We start from the raw sequence: 9,894 nt of genomic DNA on the forward strand, positions 1-9,894 counted from the left end.
TGAGATGAGATGATATATTCAAAGTTTGGATAGGCTCCAGCACCCTCCGCGACCCTAGTGAGGATAAAGCGGTTCAGAAAATGAAATGAGATGATATATTCAAAGTTTAACTGGATTCTGTTAATAGAACAGTAGTTTGTATGTAAATGTAAATTCATTTTTGGTATGTACAATATTTTCATTCAGTTATCACTTTTACAAATAAAAACGTCCAAAAGAGTCTTAAAATAGTCTTTATTTCGCTTTTCAAATAGGCAAACTGATACTCTGTTGGATTGAAAATAGATGCTTGGAGTTCTCATTTATAAATATATACATCCTCCACTAAGTATAAATAGATCTGAAATAGCTCTTTTACATATTTAAGTAAATCCAATGCTGCATTGTGGCACTTAATAGAGCTGTTAAACACTTGCACAAAAGATATCTAAACATATGGACAGAAATTGCATTTTAAATGTGTCATTCATCCATTTTATGTAAAGCCCATTGTTAAAGGTACTTTGAAATACTACTCACTTTCAAATGATAGCATACCAAAATTCTGAAAAAAAATCCATCAAAAAGTCAAAAAAGGGTTAATAATTTAAGGTGATCCAAATGATTCCCCAATGCAATGAGACAGAGTAACAATGAAATGGTAAAATAGCAAGAATTGAGTGCCAAACTCAAATTGTCTATGTGACAACAGCTAGATATATATAACAAATTGTAAAATGATAGACGTGTCGTCACACAACCGTGAATTTACAGAAATGTTGGCTAAACAATATCTAAACAACAGTTCTTAATGCTCCAAAATTCACATGCTGAGCAGTAGATTTTTTCCCCCCAAAACAATAAAATACTTAAGAAAAAAGTAGCACAGCTATAAAGTCCAAGTTTTTCAGCATCCATATGTCATGTCACAGTGAAAAGTCAACATTTTGATTTTACCAATCAGGTAAAATGAACATCATACATATTTCACAAATGACAAACAACTCTATTTAGTGGTTTCGATGTTTTCTTCCGGGAGTAAAAGCCTTTTGGAAAAGGCCTCTTGCTGCTCGCTGTGTTTCTTTGACGGTTACTGGCGAATGCAAAAGATGTAAAAAATGTCATATGGAGTAAGTGTATTGGCAGAGGAAAATCCTGTTACTCCATGTCGTCCTCGTCAAAAATGGGTGGCTCGAAACTGCACAACTCCTCATAGGTCAATCCTGGAAGTCAAAAGAACATGAACATGAATTCCACCGACTGTCGTTTAAAGGGTTAAATCATAGGTTCCAATATCAGCATGCACAAACATTAAAGTATCCTAATGGTGGTGCCGAATAAGACACAAAAACATACGTTTCCACTCTTCGATTTCAAGCTCGCGGCTTTCAAAGCTCTGATCGTATGGCTCGGCCTCAGGCTCGTCATCGGGGTCGTGGTACTGAGCAAAGTACGGGTGGGCTAACGCCTCAGCGGCAGTGATCCGCTTGTCTGTGTCCAGAACCAGCATTTTCTCCAAGAGGTCTACAGCTTCAGGGCAAAAAAAAAAAAAAAAAAAAGACAATGTATGTTTAGCATCTATCCGTTTTAGACAGCCTTTTATGATGGATGGATCCCCGAAGCATTGTTGCCACAATTAGGATACTGGAAGCATGCAAAATGGCAATTTGTTGTCAGCAAAAAATTAATTCATGGTAAGAAAGAGAATGGTCATATTATTATTTATATTTTAAAAATTAGATTAGAGTTCATGCACCACACGAAATTACCTAGAGGATTGGCACCAATAAACACATCAGCAAAATTCCTCTTGGGCATGTGTGGCAAGGAGCTGATGTAGTTCCTGGCCTAGAAAGAATACAAAAGATGACATTAAAATATTTAATGAGCGGCGACATGTTGCTGACATTCAAAACGGGCACAAGACTTCATGCTCCATGCATTTGCTCGTTAACTACTACATGTTTACCTCTATCAAGTCCTGGGAAAGACAAATAATTGAGAGATGCATTGGAGTGAATTGCCAAGTACTGTTACCATACTACAATTTTTCTTGAAAACGTATCCTTATCTACAATGATTGCTTCCACTAAAAGAAAGTATGTTGGTGGACAAAGTGACAAATTTGCAAAACAAGTAACTGCTGACAACTTGTCGACCTCTCCAATGAATATTAAATGAAAATTTCCCATTGTTTGTATATGACCATAAAGGAAGCCAATGGAAGATATCCTAAAGTCAATTGCAATGCATGAGGCATAAAAAAAGATATACATCCACATATTGGAATCTTTGGAACCTGCATGTGATATATTTTTTTCGCACATGTATAATAAAGCCTCACTACTCCTTTATGACAAGAATATTGTGATCACATAAGATAAGAAATACAGGGGTGCCTTTCGGGGTGAGTTTACTATACTGGAGAAATGACATTAACAGTTTTGATTGTCACGGCCCCCAGAGAAACACCGCTCTCTGCGCTCACCTCGTGGCTGGGCATCCTGTTTATTAATGACGTCGGCGGTGTTCCAGTCAACCGCATTATCTGCTGAAGCTGGTTTATGTCTATGAAATTGGTGTCAAGGGGAGTATAGCGACAGTAGCAGAGTAGGTTAGGGGAGCCTCTTCTTAATGTAACTGTTGTTGCATTGAGAAGCAGACGCCACGCTTGTAAGCCAATAGATCAGAATAGCAGCAGGCAGAAGAAGAAAGATTAAGTGAGCCAGCATCCATCACCAACATTGCACACTTTGGGGCGTGTTGGGAATCTTTCAATCATTCTGCACATGGCATTTTTACATAAAAGACTAGTATATAATACACTCGACACCAAAATTATAAAACCCAAGCCTCAATTACTATTAAGTATTACCCAATTCAGTATCCCATCAATGCATTGTATGTGTGGATAAACTGTATTTTTTATCTATATGGGTACATTTGAATATAAATGCGTCTCATTTAAATGCATGACTTTCCGCAGCTCTTCAGTTTGTTGCTCGGGACTTAATTTCATACAAAGATATTGATTATCTTGTTAAAGGCACCTCATATGGCATGTTTACTTGTCCCAAACAAATTCACAAATGTGAAGGCGCTTACGATTTGAAGTTAAGTTGTTACATTTTTTGCTGACATTTTCTCTCTACCATCAGCGAGCCACATACCCAAATAATAAATGATTTAATTAATAGTACCTTTCAACCAGCCCTGACGTTTAGTCGTTCCAGTTCAGTTGAATATTACGTTGGTTTAATATGAAGCTACGGCAAACGTTTTTAAAAAGTTCTTACAAACAAATGTCTACGCATCTCATTTATGATGACATTAGGATTGTGAAAATCAATACCTATTTTTCTATGAACCGACCATTCACAAAACAATGCCACTACAGCATATAAAGCCTCATATTTGAAACACTCCAAAACACCTCATTAGATAGCCACTAACGAGCAATTCCCAACACAACCTCCCGTGGATGAAGCCAGGCAAACATGCGGTCAGTGAGGCAGCGCGCACGAGCAAAGTGTCGCCACGCAAAAGCCTCGGCGTGACGTCGGCAAACTCACAGACTCTGAAGAAATTTTCATCAAGAGCTCAGGCCCCGGCGTTCCCACCAGCAGCATGATTAGCTTCAACTGATCAATATCTACCGGCACACGGTTAAAGAAAGACGTCGACAAACGGGCCGACGGGACCTGCGCAGGAGGCGCCGGCCTCCTCGCCGTGCCATTACTCCGCTAACGTGTCAACAGAAGACAGGCAAGGTGTAGGAGGAAATAAAATAAAGGAGAAATAAAAAGGCGATGCAGGTGAAGGTTGTGGCTAGGGATGAGAAGGAGAAGGTAAACGATGACCATGAGGACAAGCAGGACTAGAATATTGCGGCATGCATAAAAGGAAAAGATTTTTAAAAATGAAGGAAGAAGAGAAAAAAGTACGATAGAGAAATAAGAGGAAAGTGAAGGTGGTTGTGAGCACTGATTACTGACTTGCCAAAAGATACAAGTAATAGTGTTAACATGGGATAAGATAGAAGATAAGAAGCTGGCTATAAAATATGTGGCTCAAACTAAACATAATTTAAGGATGAAGTTAGCAAATGAAGACAAAGATCGAGATGCTGAAAAAGGGAGGCACAACAAGGGTTATTCCTCATTCTTATGTACTCCAAAATTGTAATCAGTGTCAGATCAAGTAGTACTCTAAATCAAAAGGTAGAATTTTGGGGAATTGAGATCCTAAAACACAATTGGCATACTTGGATCTTAATTTGAAAAAAAAAACAGTTAACAAGTTAGTATTTGCTGGACTTGGAATTTACAACCGTTCCCCGTTCTCCGATTTGTATTGTTTAAATTTCCCAGGGAATCAACAAGTTTGAACTTGCTATATCTTGGTATTGGGAAACAGCCAAGGGAGAAGAAAAGGGGTAGCAGATTAAAAGGAAGACGAAGGTAACTTTTGAGGGAATACAGAGTAGGATAAGGACTAGGATAAGTGAAACAAGGGAAGGAGAAACACAAGGAAAGAATGGAGAGAGGAGTGGAGTGGGAGAAAAAGGAGGGAAAGAAGGGGGAAAGTGGAAGGGGATAGGAGAAGAAGACATAGATAGATAGATATGGTGGGGCCTCGTGGAGGATGTGCAATGGGATTAGAAATGGAAAAAGAAAGGGAGCAGAAGAGAAAGAGAAAAGATTTCAAAAATGGAGGAGCATTTCTGTGGTGGCTTCAGAGCTTAGCCATTAGTCTAAAAGCTGTGACTAAAGTAGGCCTTGAATCAAATGAGCAGTGGTTTCCAAACAATGGAGCATGCACCATCTGTAGTTTTTCAACTGGTGGACCACAACCGCTTTCATTCCAAACCATTTCTGCATTTGAGAATGCTCAGGCATTTACAATAAAAAAAAGGCTAAGTGTAAACTTAACTGTTTTTTTTAATAAATAATTTACAAAAATTAATATAGGTGTGAATGATTACCTACTGTATATTGACAAAATCATTTTTGTCCCACCATTTGAAACTACACATTGTAGACTAAGTGAGTTACACCAGTGGAACATTGAAGTGGCGAGCGTATAGTGTAAAGGGAAGTGAGAAAAATAGTTACTACATGTGCCAAACACGCATCAATTTGTCAGGCTGCTTAAATTGTGCAGGGAAAAGCATTAAAGTACAAATAGAAGAACCCGAGGAGAAGATCCAGCCCAAAAACCATCTTTGACCAAACTAACAACCGACACCCTGGCAAAGAAAGCATCACTCTCTGAAGGGTAATTTTCATCCAAAGGATACGATCCGTTCCGGGGAACAAAGTTCTTCCTGTGAGAAGTTCGGCCATGATGCAGCCCACGGACCAAATATCCACTGCAACACACAAGAAAGGTGGCTCAATTTATTATTACTGCATCAGGTTTTAAATCACAGTGATGTCATTTTTTACTCTTTGTACACTTTGAAGAAACATGGCAACTAAAAATTGGTCACATAATGCATTAATTATGGGTGGTGTTGGTGTATCCACACTGCATTGTTAGGTTGATATTTTGTACTAAAAGCTACCTGTCATGTTGTAATGCATCCAGTTCAACATAATCTCTGGGGCACGGTACCAACGGGTGGCCACGTAGCCGGTCATCTCATCGTTGGTGTGCCGCGCCAAGCCAAAATCCAAAATCTGATGGCCAATTATAGGATTTGCTCAATAGGCACAAAAACATTGTTTGCTTTTGTTAGGCTGTCGTAGTAAAAGTGACTCACCTTCAGCTCACAATCCTCATTTACTGCCAGGTTGCTGGGTTTCAGATCCTGACATTAGGAAAACGCATACATGGATTCTATTATTAGTTGTATGTTTTTATGATCCTGTATCTTGGTCACTGATCGCATGACAGTAACGGATACAGTAAATGAGTTAAAGATAGGACAACAAGACAACAGTTTGATTATCTTTGGCTCAATTGGCATACTAACTTCAGTGGAAAAGAGAAAAAACACAATACTACTTACTCTGTGAATGATGTCTGCTGAATGGATGTACTGAGAAGAAATGTTGGAGGAGGTATGCATTAATGTACAGTCTGGCTTTAGTATACTGCTACCCATTTAACTATGCACAAAAATATTAAAGTCCCAAGATACATTAACTCACCTTTAATCCTCTGAGGATCTGGTATATGAGGAACTGCACGTGGTCATCTGTCAGCTTTTGACATTTCACAATGTTGTTGAGGTCCGCGCCCATTAAGTGAGTTACAAGGTACCTGTCGATGAATGACAGATTTAATAAATGGATGCATAAATTGTCCTAAATTGAATTGGCCATGTTTTTTCTCATTTTATGAAACAACACAAAATAACTCAAACCTACCGATAATCATTAAATATCAAATAAATTATACTTAAATATGTGCACATGTAATAGATATGTAAAATATCATATAGGAATCTGTAAGCTTTGAAACACTGCTCAAATCTCGTACTATAACACCACTGTAAACATGGGTAACTCTCCATTAAAAATCAGTTGCATTGAATGAGTTCAATAGTAGGTTTTCCTAAAATATTGGTTGTATGGATGAATCCTGTCAGCTAAAAGCAACATTTAGCAAAAAGAGTAATTGAGAAGTGAATTTTTTTTAAAGGGAATTGTTAGGTATAATATAATATTATATTAACATCGTTGGTACATTAATGAATTAATTTATATTAATAGTTCAGATCTCAGCAAAGGTGAACCACATAAACCTACCACATAAATAGAAGCCTCGGCCTATAGAATGCCTCTCATAGCTGACACTGTGAAAAGCCTCACCACAGTATTCTGATTCTGAGAGCTATTTTAAATCTTGGATGGGTGGGTGGGGTACACAACCCCTGCCCTGTGTTTCATTTTCAATCTTTAGAGAAAACTCACAATGCTAAGATTGGCATTAGACTGAGGGAACATTTTTTCTTTAAGAAGCCACATAAGACAGTTAAAACTACCACAGTTAAAAATCATTTCATGTTCCTGGGTGCAAGAACTAGGCACTATGACATACGTCAGTTGTGGAAGTAAAAGTAACATTTTCAGTCACTTGGGTGAAGAATGCAGCAAATGTGGTCCGACAGGACTTTAGAATCAAATGGGTAACTTCAGTCACGTGGTTTCCTTTAAAAGCATCAGCACATTTGGGTGGTGCTCGAATGTTTGGTCGCTGGTCTTTTGGTCGCCGGTCATTTGGTTGCCAGTCAAATGGTGACAGAGAGTTTACTGTTGAAGCCAGCTCTCAAAATTATATTAATGAGAGAGTTTAATATCTAAGAGAGAGAGTTTAATATCTAAGAGAGCGTTTAATATCCAAGTACTGTTTAATATCTAAGTACATTTGACCGGCGACCAAAAGGGACCAAAAGACCGGCGACCAAACGTCTGGCCGTGCATTTGGGTTGATTGTGTGCTTCTAATATTTCCAGGAGAATAAAAAATATGTACCTCCCTCCCAGACTGCTAGTCTCAAGTCATAATTGCAATGCTATATCACCAAAGGTCTTCGGGCGAAAGGCACACTACACCCTAAGCTGCTCGCCAGTTAGTCATAATGCACACACAGAAACACACAACCAACAATCAGACTGTCAATCAGCGGCAATCGGTCCCAAGCTGCCCGTACCAAAGTCGGGCGAATGAACCGCTACACCATCAGTGACCTGTCTTAATTGTGTCACATTCCAATTCCTAACTCAAACATGTGATTTGTTTACAACTTGCTCTTGAACTTACACATCTGTGAACTCCTTTAGAGATGTGGCGGGGCTAAACACATCCAAGAGGCCAATGACCTGCAAAACAGATGCATCAAATCAACAACACGAGATAAACAATAACAAACTGGGCTACAATCAAATTATAATGCATAATTTAAATAGTGAAAATAATATCCAAATACATTTGCCTTGAAAATATATTGCAACCAATTCCTTAGCACTAACAATGCATGGACTTTTGCAGAAATAAATGAACTCACTTTGCAAAATCAGCAAATATCCTGGCCTACAAAAGACACACGTAGAAGGCGAAAAACGGGAAGCAGCGGACTCACGTTTTCATGCTTCATGTGCTTCAGCAAGCGTAGCTCTCTGTATGTGCGCTTGGCGTGGATGATAGACTGAAAGGGTCTGGAAAGCTTCTTGACAGCCAGTTTCAAACCACTCTTTACGTCATAAGCGGAACTGTTGGAAAAGCAATCATTTGCCTTTGAAAATATGAATCAAATCCAAGAGGAGGATGTTTTGCATAAAATGGGACCAATTTAGAGTGGTCAAGTGGTCGGTTTTGTTATAAATTTGCATTTTTTCTTACTCCCGTTGTATTATTTTGACAATTATGTGATTATTACAGCCACGATCATTGGATTTACATGAATGTAAATATTGGACTGATGTGAGAAACTATGAAGATAGACTGACACCATACAAAAAGATGTTTGTTCTACCCCACTGATGACAGTGTCACCAATTTTCCTGCAAAAGTGGTAGAGTAAATTGAATCTTTCTATATAAATCGGGATGATGACTGTATTCAATATTAAAAATAATAAGGTCAAAGAGATCTGGCAACCACTTAAATGGGTCAAGTCAGGTCACTTTTTTTGAAAATGACCCTAAATCACACAATGTCAGGCAATGAGATCGAGTGTCATATAAAGGGTTACCCATGCATAATCTTATTTTTTTTCATTCTGTTCTACACAATGCAGCCAATTTACTTGACTTTGAGTACAAACGCACTTTGCTGACTTGACGAGAGCATCCATACGTCATCTACTGAATGTGATGCTAACCTACGCCATTAATAGGGGAACAGGGTTCAACCTTAAAATAATCATCTGTAGTAACACTGTGTCCTGTAAATAATAAGAAAGGGCCGCGTGTGTTTTCTCTTTCCAAGTAAATACTTTCCTATAAAAGTTTTTCAGAGAAGTAATGGAAACGGTGATGTCGCGCTAAACTTTAGCACCGATATTGTAGGCCTCGTTAAAATGAATGGGCGGAGGCTAAAGTTGGTTGAGACACTTAAAGTAAAAAAAAGAAAGAAGTTGTTTACCACACGGATCCATAGGCGCCAGATCCGACCGGGGATAAGTTCTGGTAGCGCTCCGGGACTTCCCATATGGCTTTGTTGACCTCCTGCAAGTAAAATGTGGGTCTTTCTTTCTGCGACATTGCTGCAGACCCCCGAAGACCCGATTTGACTCGCTCGCTCGTTCGTTCGCGTCTGGTCTGCAGGATCTAGCAATACCTGACCTCAACTTCCTCAAAAGTTACAGCAACAACACAAAAACGCAACAAAAACGCGATCGCCTGTTCTTCCTCGTCGTGCGGCAACTCTAAAGTTTGGTTTGTACTCTTGCGAAATGTTGCAAAATCCCCTTTTGATTGCAGTCGCAGATTGTTAAAAGGCTCAAGCGTTGTTTTCGACGCCTCGACTCGGCCCGCTTGCCACACGCCTGGCGCCAGTTCTCGCGAGAACATTGAGTGTCCCGACGAGAGCGAAACTTGCGCTACGTTCAGGTTCTGGTAGAATGTGGGAGAGACAGCTGACTGAATTTTTTTTTAATTATTATCATTTTCATCACTCAACATCAACATGACATTTTCAAAGAATGAAATGGATAAAATTTATCAGTATGAAAACATCTCGAGATGGAAGTTTCTCAAAGTTATAAATAGGAATAATGCCCCACAAGTCCACAGTCCTCTATGTAACTACTATTCATCTGTGTTTATAAGCAAATTGGTACTAAAAATCATATTTAGTAGTCAACATCACAAGAGGTACTGTAATACTTTGCCTCTGGGAAAACGACTATACCAAACTATACATCACTGAATGGTTCTATATGCTATATTTTAATTTATAGAACAAC

The 9,894-nt window shown here is 38.8% G+C and overlaps 1 protein-coding gene across 2 annotated transcripts; it reads right to left on the reverse strand.

Annotated features, from left to right (window-relative positions):
• Nucleotides 1-217: 217 nt before the first annotated feature.
• Nucleotides 218-9,504, reverse strand: mapk14a (mitogen-activated protein kinase 14a). 2 transcript variants are annotated; one of them, XM_077732812.1, is made up of 12 exons: nt 9,072-9,504; nt 8,068-8,197; nt 7,749-7,807; nt 6,135-6,246; nt 5,993-6,022; nt 5,744-5,791; nt 5,546-5,660; nt 5,279-5,350; nt 2,468-2,547; nt 1,749-1,827; nt 1,336-1,509; nt 218-1,202 (listed from the first exon to the last, which is right to left on the reverse strand). In XM_077732812.1, the coding sequence occupies exons 1-12, from the start codon at nt 9,188-9,190 to the stop codon at nt 1,138-1,140; spliced, it is 1,083 nt and encodes a 360-aa protein (XP_077588938.1). In that variant the 5' UTR covers nt 9,191-9,504; the 3' UTR covers nt 218-1,137. The 2 variants fall into 2 exon arrangements, with proteins under 2 accessions (XP_077588938.1, XP_077588947.1); XM_077732821.1 differs by lacking the exon at nt 2,468-2,547 and adding an exon at nt 3,552-3,631.
• Between the last annotated feature and the right edge of the window lie 390 nt (nt 9,505-9,894).

Source organism: Stigmatopora nigra, chromosome 1 (assembly GCF_051989575.1).
Source record: "Stigmatopora nigra isolate UIUO_SnigA chromosome 1, RoL_Snig_1.1, whole genome shotgun sequence".
NCBI classification, from domain to species: Eukaryota; Metazoa; Chordata; class Actinopteri; order Syngnathiformes; family Syngnathidae; genus Stigmatopora; species Stigmatopora nigra.

Bases quoted from the DNA above. Each gene is read 5' to 3' on its own strand.
- mapk14a (XM_077732812.1), bottom strand. From the start codon at position 9,190: ATGTCGCAGAAAGAAAGACCCACATTTTACTTGCAGGAGGTCAACAAA. The intron at 6,023-6,134 runs GTGAGTTAATGT...ATTTCTTCTCAG, and splicing joins AGATCCTCAGAGGATTAAAG to TACATCCATTCAGCAGACAT. The intron at 5,792-5,992 runs GTAAGTAGTATT...TCCTAATGTCAG, and splicing joins CAGCAGACATCATTCACAGA to GATCTGAAACCCAGCAACCT.